Below are 19,126 nucleotides of genomic sequence, written 5' to 3' on the forward strand. Positions count from 1 at the left end.
GGTTTATTTGGTAGTTGTTGCAACTAGCATTGAAAGCGTTATATTTGGCAACGAGCTCGCAGATATCCTATAGCACTTTACACCGGACAACGAAGAATATGAATACGTTTATATTAATAGCGATTTCGATTTGTGTGTTTTCCTTTGTAGAGTCTCCATGTAAGTATAGTTGAGTACAGTGTAAGGAAGCTAAGTGACAATGCAACCTAGAAAACAAACAAGAGGTCCTTCTACGGGGAGCTAGCTAACTTAACTCGGAGTAGAAATTTTAAACGTTGAACCACCTATCGTGGACATACCAAATCCTTTCCTATTTTTGCCAATCATTTTTCTTCAGAAAACTTTCTTCGGGCTCATTGTCCCAATTACTAATTTACCCAACTGTGTCATGAACCAACGCTTTAGGTTGTATTATTGTACATTGGGAAAGGAACACCTTGCTGTGAGTCACAAAGTTTGACGGTTGTAAATAATCTGGAGAATTTCTTTACTGACACATGCATTTGTCATACATTGTTACTAGTATAGTTTCATCACCGCATTATGTATGATCCTTTTAATCTCTTTTTCTCCTTTCCAATCGTTTCTTCTCGGAAGGGAAGGGGTGGGGCTAATCAATGATCCCGCTTTCTTACGTTTATGTCTTTGTTATGTCTTTGGGCAAGACACTTTTTCTCTATTACCTCTCGTCACATTGGTGTAAAATTGCTAGATAACTTGTAAATATAGTTGCGTGCGCCGGTTTGTGACTGCACCCTATGGGAAGTGCCCCAGGGGAGGGATTATTGAATTGTCACACTTGTAGGTGTGACAAGTTACTAATGACCAGGGCTTAAATTGTAAAGTCGTGTGAGGAGGCCTTGGCCTCAAACAAAACTGTAAAACCTTTAACTTTTAAATGTATAGACAGTATACTTCTTTTGATAAAACGTCGGAGTTCATGAGATGACTGCGGTATGTTTTATTTAAATGAATTTTAATTCTTTACTGATGTCTAGAAAAACGAGGATTTCAAGTGTCATTCTGTATCTTCTCAATCAAATCATCTTTGTGAAACTTTCTCCTATATCAAGACCAAACATAAAATGTAGTTCTTTGATTAGCTGCTAAAGCGCAATTGCTATGTAAATGTCAACACTTATGAGATTTAGCGTTACATCGTTGTGTAACAATGGTGAAAATGATCAATGTTGGTATTAAAAATGGTGGTAAAGGTATTGAAGACATTTCTGCTACTATTGAGACACCGAGAATATCTTTACTTCTCTGGCAGGCTTTGCATGGTTATCGGAATGGTCTTTGCAGTCTCCATGTGGAGGTAAAGAAATCACGATTTGTGATGAATACAAGTGGCCAGAGGAACCACTGGAATCAGGTAAACCTTCAGCCTATTTCTAACCAGGAGAAGAGGGGGAGGGGACAGGACGGGGGTGGGGGGTTCAGCATGTAAGTGATTGCCACTGAAAACATGCTTTTTAAGGTGAGAATATTAAATCATGTTTTACTTCATATGCAATCATTACTAGAGGACGAGTTAACTCTAGATTCAGAGTGAAAATTGATGCAATCACCTATACCTGTCCAGAAGATTAGACAAGTGGGAACATCAACTCATAATATGCACACTGGCGGATCCAGGGCCATTGTTTGGGAGGGGCCAAAGTGGCATTAGAGTGATATGGGGGAGGGGTCTAAGGGGAGGGGGTGTCCCCCTCCCCTTTGGAAAACTTTCTATTTCTGAATGCCCTCAGATGCAATTTGGTGCGACAAAAGTGTACAATGGTGATGTTAATTTACTTCTAAAAAAAATGTTTCCCAGGTGTAATTTTCTAAAATATTTATAAAACAAAGTTGAGATCATCTTTCTCAAGAAATTTGATTTCTCATAGGTTATAAATTTCTTACAACCAGCCTGTAACTGCAAAATGGTGTTAAACTGTAAATCCTCATGCACATACATTTACATAGCTCCCAACTCTTGAGAAGGCAAATGCTGGTCCATGCCACGAATCGCCGTCCTGGGGGCATGGGCGGCGATCCGTACTTCAGAGTGGGGGGGGGGGGGATATGACCTTGTTGACTATCTAAGCGTAGCGCCACCATGAGTTGGCGCGAAGCGTACAAGAAAATTTTGGGATTTACAAACCCTCTAGATGGCCGGAAACGGCACTTCCAGAGGTTTCCAAGCGGCATATACCCAACTTTAAAATAGGGATATCATGTCCGAAATATCTTATAATCAGGATCCAAAATACTTTTTTTTTAATATCGGGTGTTATTTTGGGAAAATTGCCCCTGTCAATCTTGTTTCAGGCACTACGTTAGAATGTTCGAGAGCTCTTTTCTATTATTCCATGAAGAAAATGGCCTCATGCAGGCTATTATAGGCCTATACACATGCAATACACAATTACACATAGTTACATTCCTAGGTACCGATTGCTAGGGCATCCAGGTGAAACGTGCATTAAGCATTACCCTGGTAACATGAGATTCTCAGCGGTTCGAGGGAACATACATGTACGTGTGTAGGCCTACTATAGGGCCTATATGAATACTACGAGGGTGCATATATGTACTATATCAATACGGTGGGCGCAATAATACATTTTGTTGTTATAGGGCCAATGAAGCCTACAGTCAACTATTCTTGCTTTATAAAGACGGTTTATTTGAAAATATCGCACTGCGTTTATGGTAGGCGAGAAATGAAGCTAAAAAAGAGCCGTACATTCACGATGATGCATATAAAGGCATGAAAATAGTCTTATCCCTGGCATTTGGTGGGGGGGATATGGTGTGTTACATCCCCTCCACCCATTTTCATGGGGGGATATATCCCCCTTCCCCCCAGGATCGCCGCCCATGCCTGGGGAGGGGTATAAGGGGAGGGGTGTCCCCCTCCCCTTTTGAATTTTTTTTGGAATCCTGGTGATGCCTACATGTAAAATGGTGGCACTTAGAAAGGCTTTTGTCACCCAAAATTTTCTGAGAAATATGCATTTTTTTGTGTGTAACATCAATAAATTGAATAGTATACAAATAATGAATGGTTATGAGTGCCATAGTGCAAATATTTCATGAGTTGAAAGATGGAATGTTCCATTCAACTCGGCTGCGCCTCGTTTTACCATTCATTACCATTCATTATTTGTTTTATACAACACCTTCAAATTTGGATATAATTGGATGTAAAATGCACTCATGCAACAGATTGTTTTGAACAGACAAGTTTCTCTGCTCTCTTACCATTGAAAAGAGTGCTACCAAAAAAGTATAACGCATGGTTCTATCATCATAGCGTGCAATAGAGCGCAAGGGCGGCGGAACCGGGGGGGCACAGGGGGCACGTGCCCCCCACTTTTCCTCAGATTAAAAATGTGCCCTTTTTCTACATAAAAATTTCTAAATAAAAAAAGAGTTTACAAAGCGAAACCCACGTCGAATCAAATATTTCGGGAAGTTTTAAATGTTTACTACCACAGGCGTAGGAGCCCAATTTGATTTGGGGGGGGCTGTAACGACTTGCCCGAAAATAATAACCAAAATTTTTCGCGCGCTACGCGCGCGTTCAACATCTTCATGTGCGTATCATATAGGCATGCGTTGGTTATTACATCGCATGCCAATAACATACAATCATTTGCCGTGTTATAACCCTTCCAAATTGGTTACAATTATTGGCAAAGTCGTTACAATAATAATCATCATAATAATATCGGTTTAACCATTGAAAAACACATAGAAAATTACTTTTCTTTCAGTATTTTCACATATTTCATTTGCTTTCATGCATGTATCGATCGCGTGTGCAGGGACTTGGACTTAATAATCATTTCACCTCATTTTGTCTTTTTCCTTGTTTCCCAATTTGCACATTAGATACTGCAGTGCTAGTATGCATTGTTTCCTTGAGGGGGGGGGGGGGGGGGGGGCGTTGATGGAGTGATATGTATACGCAAATAAGATAATACAATAAGCGTTATGAAGGGTACTAAATATCAGGCTGCATCAGTCCAATCGAATTTCTGCAAAGTGCCCTTCGACGTTGGTGCCCCCCCAGATTAAAAGTGCTTCCGCCGCCCTTGATAGAGCGGATTTTGCATGCAATCGACGAAGCAATTGACCAATCAAATCGTCCCCGTTCTGGCGTAGTGACGAATGTTCAAAATGTGAGTTTTGAGAAAACGCGCTCTAAAGATTTTCATATTTTGACTTTAGTATAGCGTAACTAAAAGAGGATCCATTTTTACCGAAAGTTGTCAATATTTTAAATATAACAAATAGAACTTTGAGTTCTCATGTTTGTTGCTGAAATTTCTTACATAGTAGTAATTTTAGTGTAAACATTTTCGTCGTTATGTCATGTCATTTTCAGTTAATTTTAGACATTCGCCACACATTGATCACTGTGCTAGAACTAAATTTTGAGGTTTCGTCCTGTCACAGACTTGTATTCGTCACTTTTGTGTGTAGTAGCCATAGGGTACACCGTGAAAGTTCACTGTCACATGGGGAGAGGAAGGGGGGGGTATGTGGAATAACCTTACGATGGAAGAAAATAATCGAAGGGGTGGTACATTGGTCGTATTAATTTTAAAAAGAATGTCCACGGTTTACTTTAATGTATAAAATAGACAAGGAATGGGTTATACGCAGGTACCAACATACGTGTTTTAGTATGTTTTTCTTGAGTGACATGGATGGAGTCGGATATGACGAGGGGAGGTGGTATATAGGGCAAGGAGAGCCGGCTGTTGAAATGGTGGTATATTGGTTTTATTAATTTAAAAAGAACGCCCACGTTTTGTTGCAATGTATAAAATAGACAAGGAATTTGTATGGGTTATGGGCGGATGTAAGTGTTTTAGTATGTGTTTCTTGGGTGAAATGTAGGGTGTCGGATAGAGAGATGTTGAGGTAGGGAGGGCAAGGAGAGCCGGCTGCTGAAAGGGTTATATATTGGTCCTATTTATTTTAAAGAACCCCCACCATTTTCTATAATGTATAAAATAGACAAGGTATATGATGAAATGTGAACACATGCAGTTGCAAAAATAATAGTTCCAGTGGCGTAATCTGTTAAGTCGGAACTCTTATAAAGCACACAGACTACGGAAATTGTGTGCAATTCTTCATTTTCAAGTTAGTGTATTACGTGAAATGTCTCTGACGATAGTTTCTAAGTATCCTTCAAACGCTTTGGGAAGCTATTCCACTATACTATCCCCTTAAATGGAATGTGAAATTTTATTACGCTCACAGGCACATTCATAATAACCAACCCAACAACTGTGCAATTGTTCAAGTGTTTCCAAGTTGTACTATAGTATGTTGTTCCTTCTTTTTATTCCTTCCAGTATACGTATAAAAAATTTCTTACGCTCACAGGCACATTCATAATATCCAACCCAACCTCGTGTGAATCCTCAGATTTAAAGAAGGAAATAACTGTGCCATTGTTCAAGTGCTTCCAAGATGTACTGTAGTATGTTGTTCCTTCTTTTTATTTCCTTCCAGTATACATATAAAAATTATAGAGAGGAGTCATATAACACCTCAACAAGAAGAATAACTCATATAAAAGTTTTTTTTAAGATGATAGGATACCAAACAGTCCAAGAATAACTAATATAAAAAGGGAGAAAATGTCAAGATGATAGGATATCATATAAAATACATCTACTAATAAAAAAGTTATTAGATAAAACGATATAACAAACAAACTATAACAAACATTCTAAGTGCTCGAATGGAATGTATAAAGCAGCACGGTAAATAAATGAGTTGCTGTAAACTTACGTTCGGTATTTTGTGTGGATTTCTTAGATTTCTGCTCGATTTGTGCAGGAGAGTTTTCAGTACAGTATACAAAGGGTTATTCTGATCACTGTAAATCTTATTAGCCATTCTTGTAAACTCAGGTCTTGCAGCAGCATTTACTTTTTCTAAAAGTATATTGTATTCTAAATTAATATAGATGATGTGTATTTAAGAAACTTCATTCTTCTTTTTTTGCTTTTTTTTTGCAATATAAAATGGTACCAGGCAGGCACTGTATAGATCACATGTGCCAGGGTAGAATAATAGCATTGAAAACATTTTCCTTAGCATTTTGGTTAAAAAAAGACACAACGTAAGCCACACTAGATACTATATAATATACATTTTTAATACCTTAATGCTTTCCAAGAAAAGGTCAAACTGTCGTCACTGTATTCTCCCAGTACTCAGTTTTGGAGGTTCTAGCCATATCAGATCCCTCAATAATAATAATAATACGTTGCGACCTTGATAGAATGATACTTCATGTTTTATGGTTTATTTTCAAAAACAAATTTCCCTTATTTTTTTTTGGGGGGGGGGGGGGGAGTTACGCAATAAAGTCTTGCGGTCACATGTTGGAACTATGTCATTTACAGAACACTGACAATTTCATTGGTCAGTTTCAACAGAGCTCTTATGAATTGTACATGATACAGCAGTATCATCGGCATATTTTGTTATAGAAATGTGTGAGTTTGACCTAATTTCATCAGTATATATAGTAAATAATATAGCATATAATGGACCCCCCCCCCCTCCCACCGCAAGGCACACCAACCTTTATTTCCAATATTTCCGATAACCCTTTATCCAACCTTACTTGTCTGGACCATCCTTGAAGAAATTGTGTCAGCCAATGAATAAGCCATGTTTCTTTGATAAATCGTAAAAGATCCTTCATTAATTGAAGCATTTGGCAAGACAGTATTAAAGGTTGCTATACAGATTTTCTAGTAATTCGGTCTAAACGCCCCCCCCCCCCCTCCTCGTCCTTTGTAGCAAAGTAACTACTTAAGTATAAAATATGCTAGTACCTTCCAAAGTTTCATGTAAAAGTATGTGACCTTCAATTATGTAACTAGGTATTACTTAGCTAGAAAAAGGTAGTTTTAAGTTAGGCTAGAGTAATGCTCGTGATGAGCAAAGCCGCCAACAGTTAAGAGAAACCGTACTTCTTTTGTAACGATTTGACGATTTGTATCTCGGCAAAACGTCAATTTTCAGATTGTTCTCATTTTGACGAGTTGTCGTATCTCAACAAAACGTCAATTTTCAGATTTTTTTTCATTTTGGCGACTTGTTATATTTCGGCTAAACGTTAACATTCAGATTTTATTCATTTTGACGACTTGTTGTATCTCAGCAAAACGTCAATTTTCAATATTTTGTCATTTTGACGACATGCTGTATCTCGGCAAAACGTCAATTTTCAGATTTTTGTCAGTTTGACGACTTGTTGTATCTCGGCAAAACGTTGAGATTCAAATTTTTGTCATTTTGACGACTTGTTGTATCTCGGCAAAACGTCAATTTTCAAAATTTTGTCATTTTGACGACTTGTTGCGTCTCGGCAAAACGTCAATTTTCAAAATTTTGTCATTTTGACGACTTGTTGCATCTGGGCAAATTTAATAATTTTGTCGTTTTGACGAGTTGTTAAACTCGGCAAAACGTCTTTTTCCGAATTTTGTCATTTTGACGAGTTTGTTTCTCTTTCATCACCATGTCCCTTCTACGCTTCCGTAGTATATGAATACTGTATTAATCAATTAAATGACGAGGTGAACTAATAAAGATATTACCTTCCCATAATCCTGGGTGTTTTCAAATGGCAGTTAGTTGGTTCTCAAGTCAGTATGGCATGGTTGTTATGTTCGGCTTGTTCCAAAGGGTAATATTCGTCGATATGCAAAAATGCATGGACCTTAGACAAATAGTGTTACTGAGTGGTTGTAATGATGACTAAAGTATTCGTCAGTATGTAAAAACGAGAGTGGGTCTTAGGTGGACATTCGTCAAAAATGAGTCAGAAAAAACGAAAAAAATAGACAGTGTTAAAACTTCTAACCCGGCTCAACCGATTCTTCACCCTCGATATAGGTAAGAACAATATTTAACTCAATTTCGCCAAAAGTGCACGTTCGCCACTACGCGAAAACGGGGACGAAATGGCCGGAATATAATTAGGTGTTGTATAATAGGTGATAATTCATTCTTTCCCGTGGCATGAAAATGTTCGCTGCTCGCCCCAATGAAAAGAAATATAGGCTAATTTGAGGTTCAAATGATGCTGTAAAGGAGGTTTTATACTCTATTATGCTAAATGCTAAAGAAATGATGGTTGCTAAGTCAAGATTTGATGCAATTTTTTTTTATGTATATTGACAATTACAATGCGGTTTTTTCGGACGCTTGTGCGGGTCAGCGGGTTTGGGTGTTAGAATGCGGGTCTGATTCCCGCGAATTGCCGGTCAGTTGGGAGCTCTGCATTTAATTTTAAACCAGAAAACGAAAAGGTTTAGACTAGTCTACCACTGCTATTCCTCTCGATTTTTTAAATTTCCAATCATATGATTTAGCGGATGTTCGGAAACACTTTTTGACTCACCTTTGGGGGGGCCATGGCCCCCCTTGGCCCCCCCTTGGATCCGCCAGTGAATATGCAAACATTTCATCGAAATAGGTTTTCTTTGTGAACCAAAACATTGGTGAAAGAAACTAAAAGTCCAATTTTTTTGCCAGTCATTAAAATTTTCCAGTAAAAAAACCAACTATTTTAATGGTTTATTTTCTTTTAAATTTTTCACCCAGTTTGCAATATGTTAATTATTGGAAATCGACAATGGATTCTTGCAATATATGTTCAAAATAGGTGTTCACTTGTTCAAGCAATTTTGTGAAGTTAAAAGAAATTCCATCAAACTGAAAGTTGATTTCATATTTGTCTCAACAGTATCTTCCTTTCCTCTCATCTTTGAGATGTTATCCATCCTCCTGGCCGCTGGACTGCTATACAAATACAGTGATAGAGTATTTACAAGTGGCCAAGATCCAGATCCACCAAAGCCACCGACTAAAATATGGCGACATTGTAATAGCTGTCATCGCCTGATATCATCTTAAAATAAAAGGAAAATAACTAATGTCTTACAAAATATTTGGAGAAAGCCAGCAGTACTATATGATTATGAAATAAAACAGACATGAAAAGAAATACAATACTGACAGATAATAAGATTTGGTCTTCATTTTTATTCATTACTATAAAAGTACATTATTGTTGTCCTTACATATTTACAACTATACACAACATGTTTGTACAAACAAACAAAAAAGTCAGACTATTTAGTGCTTAAAGGGTGTGAAGACTCGCGCAAAAAGAAACGTGTAATGCCGGTAATCTGACCTAGTTTCGAATGAGGTGTACCAGAACTGTTAGACACCACCATCGATCGTAGAAAATACACACACACAGCTTACTACCATCGGTAATTAGACACTTGTGTATAGTCAGTACATACAGCTGCGGTCAATACCCACAGCACTGTGTACAAACAATACAGCGATGGACATCTCAGGTCCAGCTTAAGATAACAAGGTATTACGTTTTATTACTGTACTGTCTGCATTTTGTAGCGACACAAACAAAACTTCACTTGCAAGCAACGGAAAGTTAACTTTTTCAGATGGCCGCACGCGGTTTGGGGCGAGTCTTCAATGCCTTTAACTGTCCAAACCATTTAAGGAAAACTTAAATAAACCACAAATTTACTTTTCTAAGAATGTTGCTTTGAAGAATCTATGTGATCTACTATATAGAAGGTTCAAGACTTTCAGGGTGGAAACAATTTATTTGTTAAACATAGCCATCATTATCCATCAAGTAACATTAGAGTTAATCTATATCGAAAAGCTTCTTTCAACATTCCCACATTGTCAACAAAGTGAGCTTTTTGCTACGTGATAAAAATCCCTTTTTCCATGAATTACACAGTTCTTCCTTTGATTTGATACTCTTTAATGTCTTTTTAGTTAAGTTCAATAACAATTTCAACATTATGCTCATTGGGGGGTACAAACAGGTGCAGCATGACCACAGCTATGTTTTGTGGAATGCTAAATCATCTACAGTTTTCTTGTAAAATTTAGCCATGTCCAGGTAGTGTTGAATGCCAACCACAAAAAACTGCCATCACAATAGAGGATCTCCTGCTGTTTTATGACACAGTAAAGCACCTGGGCAGATTTCAGCGCAACTCATCCATGGACAGTTGTCGCTTCTTTGCTGTATGTCGTGTGAGGCTCTACACCTCCGTGCTTCATTTACAGAGTTCAGATAATCTACATTTGTCCAGATGTAAACCTTAGTCATTTTCCTCAGCTCCCTGTTTCCACATCTTAGCCATCGCCAGGAGTTTAAGATTGGGAGCGTTAGCTTCATCAGCTGGGAAGATGTAGTCATAGTACTCCTCCCACCCTGCATCAGACTGTGAAGAAGTTAGAGAAATAAATGCATTTACAGTAATTAAAACAAAGTATCTCAAATTCACTCTTACTTTCCTTAGCATCATTCAATCACTATGCATACATGTTTCCACTACAAGGAATGAGTATTTAACAAGTGCTAACTTATCCCTAATACAACAAACAAACACCATGTTATGGAGGTAAGTTTCACGATTTATTTCTCTAAAATCAGAGCAAGTTATTAAAAGAGAAATATTATCAGAGCCCCTGTAAAAGTGATTAACAATAAGAAGATTTAAAATAAAGACATGTTCACAGAGTACAAAGGGAAATGTTAATGTTCATTAACATCAAGGAATACCAAAAATGATTAAAGTACAACATATGCAGAGGATGAACATGGCATAGCATGGACTTCAGCTTCTTAGTTTTTGGGTCCAATAAGTACTAAAGCAACCCTACTTAAAGCTATTTATATGTACTAGGTTCCTTCCGGGATACCCTTGTCATTGAAATGAAGCCTTATGATAAGAGGAGAATTAAACTTACCCCATCTTCTGTTTCAATCTGCCTTCTCTTCTTCACTCTCTTTGGCATCAGTTTCTGAACATTTTCTAAACTATCTTCAGTTCCTAGTTCCTCCTGTACCAAAAAAACAAAACACATCAATTAATTACTGAAAGTCTTTGCAATGATGTACTTTATACAATTTGTGGAGGCCAACTGATTTCCTCTCCAGAAACTGAATTTATCTTGGTAAAAAGTTGTACACAGAACATCCTTCGTTTGATCAACTTTTCTCGAATTGATCTGCAGGATTTCAATAGTTTGAGGGCAATTCAAGGAAGCAAATCACTGAAAATGATGAACATAACAAAGCAGTAGTTTTGGCATAAATCGATTGATAAAAATCATTTGAACATATCTGATGGTCTCTCACCTCAAAATCTTTCCAAGCTTCTAAGAGGACCAGCCTCTCCTCCTTCTCATCTGCATTCTTGAGTCTTCTGTGAGCCTCTTTGTAAATACTTCTGCTCATTGCGACACAATTCTCATCTCCAATAGAGAGCTCAAACTTAGCAAAACTGATCCAAACCTGCCAGAAAGATTCAGAAGAAAAAAGATAACGTATTGCCCAAGGAATAAATACAACCTGATGGATCCATAACAGACAAATGATATCAAGTGACTGGGTATGGGAATTGAAGTAACCCTCTCTACACCAACACTGGCCAGAAAGCAGAAGTTGTGAAAATTGACATAAAGATGCATCCATCTGAATTCCAATGTGGACAAGCACCAAAACCGTTCAAAAGATTGGTTATTGAAAGAGCAACCATTGGCCAGACGGCTTGAGTTGACTAAAAGCTCTAAATATACTGAAATAAGACTTAAAACTAAATCTGAGCTCTTGTCTGAAATTCCAAATAAAAATACAAACATCAAAACTTATATATCAACCATGGGGTATACAAGGTTCTTTAGGACAATTGCAGGAGCTTTCGTCTAGATTCACACACCTTTACATGCTGTGTTCTTTCCAGTAGCCTCCTGTAGAGCTTTCTTGTTTTCTGATATTCTTCCTGTTCTACTTCAAAGTCGATGTAAGCCTTCCAGAGAACCTCTGGCATATCCAGTCGAGGCTGAGCGATGGCCAACTCATAGATTCCTCTAGCTCTCTCAATGTCCCCCAATATGGTCTCCAGCTCAGCATACTACAGAGAGAAAATCACAAACGTATAGTTCCTGGTCTACAGGGGTTTCTGAATCCTTGACGATGAAAGTTAGCATCCCCAGATATAAATGATCAGTGTGCTAATATAAAGATAGATTAAAACCAAAAATCAAGGACCTAGGTCTGATAAAAAAGAAATTGTAACAATAAAACAAAGAAAAGCAAATCACAAACATGTGAATGAAGTTAGCAATGGATATTGCACACTCAGCTAAACATTTGTCAAAGATACCCTTCACTATTAGTACAATGTGCCAGAGGAATACTACAAGAAAAACGTCACACATGTTTCGATTCTGCAATCCTCCGTATGAGAATATTCCAAGAATCTTGCAGTTCGTTTGAAGGAAAACATTCTGAAAATGCAACAAAAACCAATGATGATACCTTCATCCATGTAGTACAGTTTTCAGGGCTGTGTTCGATGAATTTTTCGTAGAGGATGCGACATCTACCAAACTCCCTAAGTTGAAGCTCTAGTTCGATGTAACCTTTGAATAATTTGTCTTTTGAACACACACCAATAGCATGTCCCTGTAAAATACAAGTAGTGTAACAACATGTAAACATGATCTGTTAAATGGTTTCTTTTATAGTGGGCATTGTCATTTATTTAAGGGGATTTGAAGCACACAGGGAGGAACAGAACGATAGATTGTAAATCATTACACTATATTATCTCCAATTAAAAAGTGAGACACAATTTTTACACATCTAGTGTGACTTTCAACTGCTATGCACCTCCTTGGGGTCTTGCAGCCAAGGGGGTGCGTTTAGCCCAGTTTAAGAAATGCTGAATTAGGGGCATCTTGCAATACTATGATAGACCAGACCAATTCAAAAGAAAATGTGACAGGATTACATTCATCATTCATTCATGCAGCTGCCACCATTAAACTGTTATATCATTCAACCGTCATACATACCAAGACTTTCCTTGCAGCTGGTAGATTCTTTTGCCTGATTTCAAAGCAGGCAAACATCAGCCAGATTTTTGCAAAAGTAAATTTCTTGTGAGGAATCAAATCAATGCAAGCCTTATAGACTTCCCTTGTTCTTCCAGAATCCTAAAATGGAAGGAACCAAAAATGAAAAAGATCAGAAATTGCTGCATTGATATATTGATGAATGTCTATGACAGGAAGGAATGGTAGGCAATTGCACATTTGGAATGTCCGTATTGAGTATTTAGTTACTATATGTAAAGAAACATTCTATGTGAGTGTTATGTAAGGCAGCTATTTGATGTTGATGATATCACTATGACAATGCCATTCAATACTAAAATCCCATCACAAAATAAATCATTAGCTTGACAAGTTCCATTTCAAACAGAGGAGAAAAATTGAAAACTTTAAAGATTTTAGGGATTGCAATTTTTTGCACCCTTAAATATGAGGGGCACCATGGATGACCTTTTAAAGAACTATTTATATCTATTCTGATTAATACCTTTGCTTCTAATTCTTCATAGAGGGCATAGTTGATCCAGAGGTAAATGTATCTTCTCCAGAGACGTTTCTCTTCCGCAGGTGGCACGTTGGCGATAGCTCTCTCATACAGTTCCCTGACCACATCCTCATCACTCTCACCCTCTATCAGACGGAGATAGTCAAACCAAGCATCGTAATTACTCGGATTGGATTTGACTTCCTAGAGTTAACAAACAGGAAAACAGAGAGCTGTGTGAAACATTGATGAAACTACAAATGTTACAAACATTCCAGTATTACTTCCATGTTTTGGGAAACAAAGGTTTCTTTCTAAGTTGTCCAAATACTAAATTTGGGTCCATGAAATTTTCTGAAAAAAATATCCCTCTGAAGCAACAAACCAGTATTTAATCTTTTTGCACTTTACTCCTACTTTTGTGAATGACTGGGGCTATATTACCCTGTCATCTTTTGAATCTTCACTAGCTTGCACACATACAACCACATACCAAGCACTGATTATAACACAACTGTTATTAGAAGGTCCAGAAAGAACTATCATAACAATATTCTCTGTGGTAGTAAGTACGAAGAAGTGACTTTAATCATATATTTCAGAGGCCTGTAGTGACCTCACATCACATGTTTAATATCAACTCTTTAAAACAAAGACACAAATATAGTGACATTCGACAACTGAAAGAAACGAGAAATGTCTAGAATTACCTCCTCATACTGAAACTTGCGTTTGTTGACGATGACATTCTCGATTCCTGACCTATCGCCGTATCTCTTCTCGTGAATGGTGTAGTTTTTAAACAGTTCTTGAGCGTACTGTTTCGGAATGTTGTCCAGCGCATACTTGTAGATGACCTTTGCTCTTTCGTGCTGTGATTGCAATATAAAATAATCAATTACTTTGCAGCTTAATGAGTCTTAATGAGTGTATCAACATGAAACACAAGGATAACAATTCAAACATTGAAATAAAGATAGCAGTTCAATCATTGAAATAAAGGTAGCAGTTAACTAATCTAATAAGCTAACATATTTCATCCCTAGAAAACCCAGAACTAATTGCAGAAGGGAAAACTTTGCCAGCTTTGATATCTGTAGTTGCTACTGCTCCTAAACTAGATTTAAATCACCTTAAGCTGAGTTTACCTTTCTGTGTTTAGTTAATGTCATCTAACTTTACCCTGTCAAAATGGCAGTGTTTGAGTACTTATTTTAAACCTCCTAAAATGGCACAAACTTTTATTTTAGCTGTTTGGGGGAATTGCTCATCACAAAGATATTCAGTACACAAGATGAAGATGATTATGACATTTGTTTCTCCTTCGATAATAACTTTAATGGACCACTGGCAGTGAGGATATGGAGGTATAATGATAGCACATATAGTAATAGTAGGAACAGTTATATCAGGCATAGTTTGGATAATAGGGATAGTACATGAGTGATATTTATACCAATTACTTTAAAGGTAATGCGAAAAGTGATAGAAAATACCAATGGATTAACTAATTCAGTGGTGTTTGTGATAAGTAATGGGGAAGTGAGGATAGCAGTAGTAAGTATTGACAGTTATCAAAAGATAGTGATAATTGAGGTAGTGAGTTAAGGGAGAGGCCGATAGTAATATCAATGATGGTTTATGCAATGGCAGTGAGAATAGTAGTAGCAGGTATAATGGTCAACCAATATAGCGATGGTTCTGGTAGTTATCTGCTGGGTAGTGAAGATAGTAGGCAGTGAGTATAGAGATGTAAGTATAGTGAGTGTTATAAATAGGTAGTGAGTTTATGGATAGTGGTAGCGGGTAAATGGTTAACGTATACAGTGATGGTTCTGATAGTTATCTGCTGGGTAGTGAAGATAGTGGGCAGTGAGTATAGAGATGTAAGTATAGTGAGTGTTACAAATAGTTAGTGAGTTCATGGGTAGTATTTATGGTGATATCATAGCAATTTGAAAGGAAGATCTGTTGAGAAATGAGAAGTAGCTGTAATTTAGTTAAGTTACCTCTTTCTGTCGCTCCTCAAACTTGGCAAAAGATACAAATAGCTTTTCGTCCATGTGTTCCTCACCAAAGAATTCTACTGCTCTCTCATACACCTTTCGCGCCCCACCTACGTAGCCATGGTTCTCTTCAAAGTTAGCGAACTTGATCCAATGTTTAATCTCTGGATGCACATACACAAGTAAACATGTCGTTAAGGAATGTTTTCATCGGTAGTGATATTTAAGGTTTGTTGATCACACCATAATATTTCACAATACAGGACACCACAGATCTTGTATGTACTTTGTTACTAATGTATTGTAAGCAAGAGATCATTCATTCTTACAACAGGTTATCATCAACCATTAATCTGGTATGGAATTAAAGTTTCTAAAATATGACATTCTTTTACTCAAGACCTATCTATCACAAATCACGAGGGTTGTCCTCAAGATCTCTACAAACCCTTCTCTCTGATGACATTGAGGTAGGAAGGGGAAGACACCAAAACAGAACTGGATTCTTTCACTTATAACAACAACATGTCATATTGTTGGACAGCAAATGCTTATACTGAATGAAGACTATACTGTCGATGAATAATGAATATGTAATGCACGAAAGAAGTGGATTGACGTAATATATTCTAACTATTGAATGAAAGCAGGGATTAACAGGCACCATCCTGCCACACATTTTATTCTTGCTTTAAATAGATAAAGAAACTGAAACCAAGACAATGTGACATCTAAAACTTAAACATGTCCTAAACATCAATGTTAGCCCTTTGGTCTCATACTAATTACTCCTGTTGCCTATTATTATTCTCTTTCATTTTTGTGGTTTAACACTTATGAAGCCTCTGATTTCTATTTTTATTTCTGAAGTTAACCTGGTTTTAACTCTTTTGTAATATCAATCAATCAAATCTTGAATTTATACAGACAGGGGAAGCACGGATGGAGGAACAACAGTTTTTATTTGGTTGCAATCCACCCTACATTTAAAGCAGTTTTATTTAATGACTTTTCAGATGCATTAGTTATAAAGAACTGTGCACTAGTCCTTCACAAAACCACATGGTGTGTTTGGTATGTTTCCTCGTCTATTTTCTTTAATTGCAAAGAGAAATGACTGATTGTAGAAGCCATTAAAGGATATATCTTTCATAGACTTCTCTGGCTCTATCTGTCTCTTTGTATCTTAGCTCCATCTTGATGTATGAGAGCCAGGCCTGCTCCTCTGGTTCCCACTGCATCCACCTCTCAAATGCCTGAAACAGTAAATAACAACATCACAGTTAAGAAAGGATCCATAATAAAGTACAGTTTATATTTAATACAATGTTCATTTCCAGAAACAAAGGATTTGGTTCAATTGTTATATCAACTCACCAACTTTACAGTGGATGAGAAATACTTATATTAAAATGTATTAAAGGTCTCGACAGTTGTAACTGACTGTGTATCTGTCCACAAACTGCATTCGATAGGAGATCTAAAGTACTACAAGAGAGCATAAGAAACAGGACTTAATACACATTAATGGAATTGTTTGTTGGAGATGATAAATAAGTTGTCTGCTTAGACAATAACATTGTAATATTACTTAGATCTAGAGTGGCTGATCATTAGAAACTATGTCAGCTACATACTGATACAATCCAACATTATAAACTCTGTGCAACACCTTAGTCTCATTGGCTAATAGCTACAGGAGTAAATTATCCTGTTATATTCACAACATGATGGTAAGACCCTCTGATTTCTTGTTGGTATAAACAGAACAGCTTACACAGGTCTGAACCAGTTTGTATCAGTTCAACTTTCAATCGCTATCAAATCATCTTTCCAACTCTGCAAAATCTGTAAATGATCATTTTTGTTCTACACCACACCATTTGGTACCACACGTCTATAAGTTTAATACTGTAGACATCTTAAATGACACTGAGTGGTTTATTCATCAGCTGTACCTGTCTAGCACCCGCAATGTTCCCTAACATCTCCTCCATATAAGTATATTTATACCAAAACTGATTAGCCCTGGGAAGAATAGTAACGGCTCGGTCCCAGATGTTGCGAGCATGGTTGACTTGTTTATGTCTGAAACATGAGAAGAAATAAATCCACACATATTAATAAACATAAAGAAGAGAGGGTAATAGTCAATTAGATGTAGTTAGATTGGTTATTGGGATTGTTTCAACTTGTTTGCAAGGTGAAAATGGATAAGTGGGCAACAACTTAATAAAATAAACAATAGTTTCGGTATACAAAAAAAAACTTATGCAACTGTGGCAATTGCATTGCAAACCTATGTGCAATTTGAAGCTGAATTTCACTTGAGAATTTTGCAGCATGGGTAGCAAGCATAGCAACACTTCATTTCACATACAAGTTAGAATTACACATAAAAATATCAAATCTAGCAAGGTACTTCCCTGACAAAGCAATCTTACTTTTTCATATTGTCTAGAATTATAATACTGGAGTAAACAATGCTCTACATGTTAAACACATTCTTTAGTTACCTTACTATCATATGCCACTTACTTCATTTCCATTTCAGCATATTTTAACCAGATAGTGATGTTCCTGTGATCCACATCTAGAGCTCTTTCATAAATAGATCTTGCTCTGTAGTAAATGAAGAGAAGAAAGCATAAACCGTTTAAAATACCACCAAATACACAAAAAAAAGTTGCGTTATTCTACTGAACCTGTTTGAAAAAGTTGGCGTATCTGTGGCTGTTATGACTTAGCAACATAACCTCAACAAAACTGCTTAAATTTATTTGGATACTTGATCTTTGGCAACTTGAGACAGATCAGGCAACCATAGTCCAACGTAAAATTGATAAACCAGTTTTAATGATCAACTTTTATATATGTGGATTTCATTCTGATGCATTTCCATATTTAAATACATCATAAAGAAAATAACAATAGCTCTTGCTTTATGAATTGCTTTTCAAAGTGTGTTACAGGATACTCATTCCCTTTTCTCACCTGCAACACCAACAGTACATTTCTGATAGCTAAACAAATAGTGTTTCCATGTACGTAAGCTCCCACTCGTTGAATTGCATATTATTTTTATGAAGTATTTCTGGTTCTAACTCATGCTCATCTACAGATATTGATGAAGAAGTAGTACATTTATGTAGATCACTTCACACCAAGAAATTTTTGCATCTGGTTTCATTAAAAAAAAATTTAAAAAACACGTCATACTTGCTGTTTCTGCATGGATATTTCTTGCTTGTTGTGAGAAACTGGCTAGTAACAAAATGAAAGAAAACATACTCTTTTCTTTCTTTGTCCACTTTACTTTGAAATTTGAAATTTTTACCTGTCAATTTCATTTTGACTGTCTTCCCATGCTGCATACTTGATCCAATTTCCCATCACACTCCTGTTCTTCCTCAAATTATCTTCAAATTCCTTCCTCTTACGAAGCTTGTACTCTTGCAGCTCCTCTGGATCGGTGATTTTTTGCTTTGGGGGCTGTCAAGGGAGATAAGAATTGGGAAACATTAAAAGTACTACAGACACCTAGCCACTTGACCCATTTTCACTAAATTTGTTGTGTGCGATATTCTCATTCCAAATCTGTTGAAAATTTTTCAAAAAAAAGCTCATTTTGTTTCCAAAAATT

General features: G+C 36.9%; 1 protein-coding gene and 1 long non-coding RNA gene across 2 annotated transcripts in view; one reads left to right on the forward strand and one right to left on the reverse strand.

Moving 5' to 3' along the window:
- On the forward strand, nt 1–9,063 carry LOC139970726 (uncharacterized). The gene is made up of 3 exons (XR_011794199.1): nt 1–159; nt 1,274–1,375; nt 8,780–9,063. It is a non-coding gene; the product is annotated as an uncharacterized lncRNA (long non-coding RNA).
- The window catches only part of LOC139970717 (crooked neck-like protein 1), a 13,943-nt gene continuing 3,875 nt past the window's right edge, over nt 9,059–19,126 (reverse strand). Inside the window, exons 3-15 of the mRNA XM_071976659.1 lie at nt 18,821–18,975; nt 18,022–18,105; nt 17,442–17,571; nt 16,628–16,739; nt 15,487–15,665; nt 14,188–14,349; nt 13,481–13,681; nt 12,955–13,095; nt 12,416–12,562; nt 11,814–12,008; nt 11,234–11,389; nt 10,843–10,935; nt 9,059–10,313 (exon numbers count right to left, since the gene is read on the reverse strand). Of these exons, the coding sequence (XP_071832760.1) occupies nt 10,191–10,313; nt 10,843–10,935; nt 11,234–11,389; nt 11,814–12,008; nt 12,416–12,562; nt 12,955–13,095; nt 13,481–13,681; nt 14,188–14,349; nt 15,487–15,665; nt 16,628–16,739; nt 17,442–17,571; nt 18,022–18,105; nt 18,821–18,975 (1,878 nt within the window). The 3' untranslated portion in view covers nt 9,059–10,190. The remainder of the gene's footprint in view (nt 10,314–10,842; nt 10,936–11,233; nt 11,390–11,813; nt 12,009–12,415; nt 12,563–12,954; nt 13,096–13,480; nt 13,682–14,187; nt 14,350–15,486; nt 15,666–16,627; nt 16,740–17,441; nt 17,572–18,021; nt 18,106–18,820; nt 18,976–19,126) is intronic.

Source organism: Apostichopus japonicus, chromosome 8, assembly GCF_037975245.1.
Source record: "Apostichopus japonicus isolate 1M-3 chromosome 8, ASM3797524v1, whole genome shotgun sequence".
In the NCBI taxonomy this organism is placed as follows: Eukaryota; Metazoa; Echinodermata; class Holothuroidea; order Aspidochirotida; family Stichopodidae; genus Apostichopus; species Apostichopus japonicus.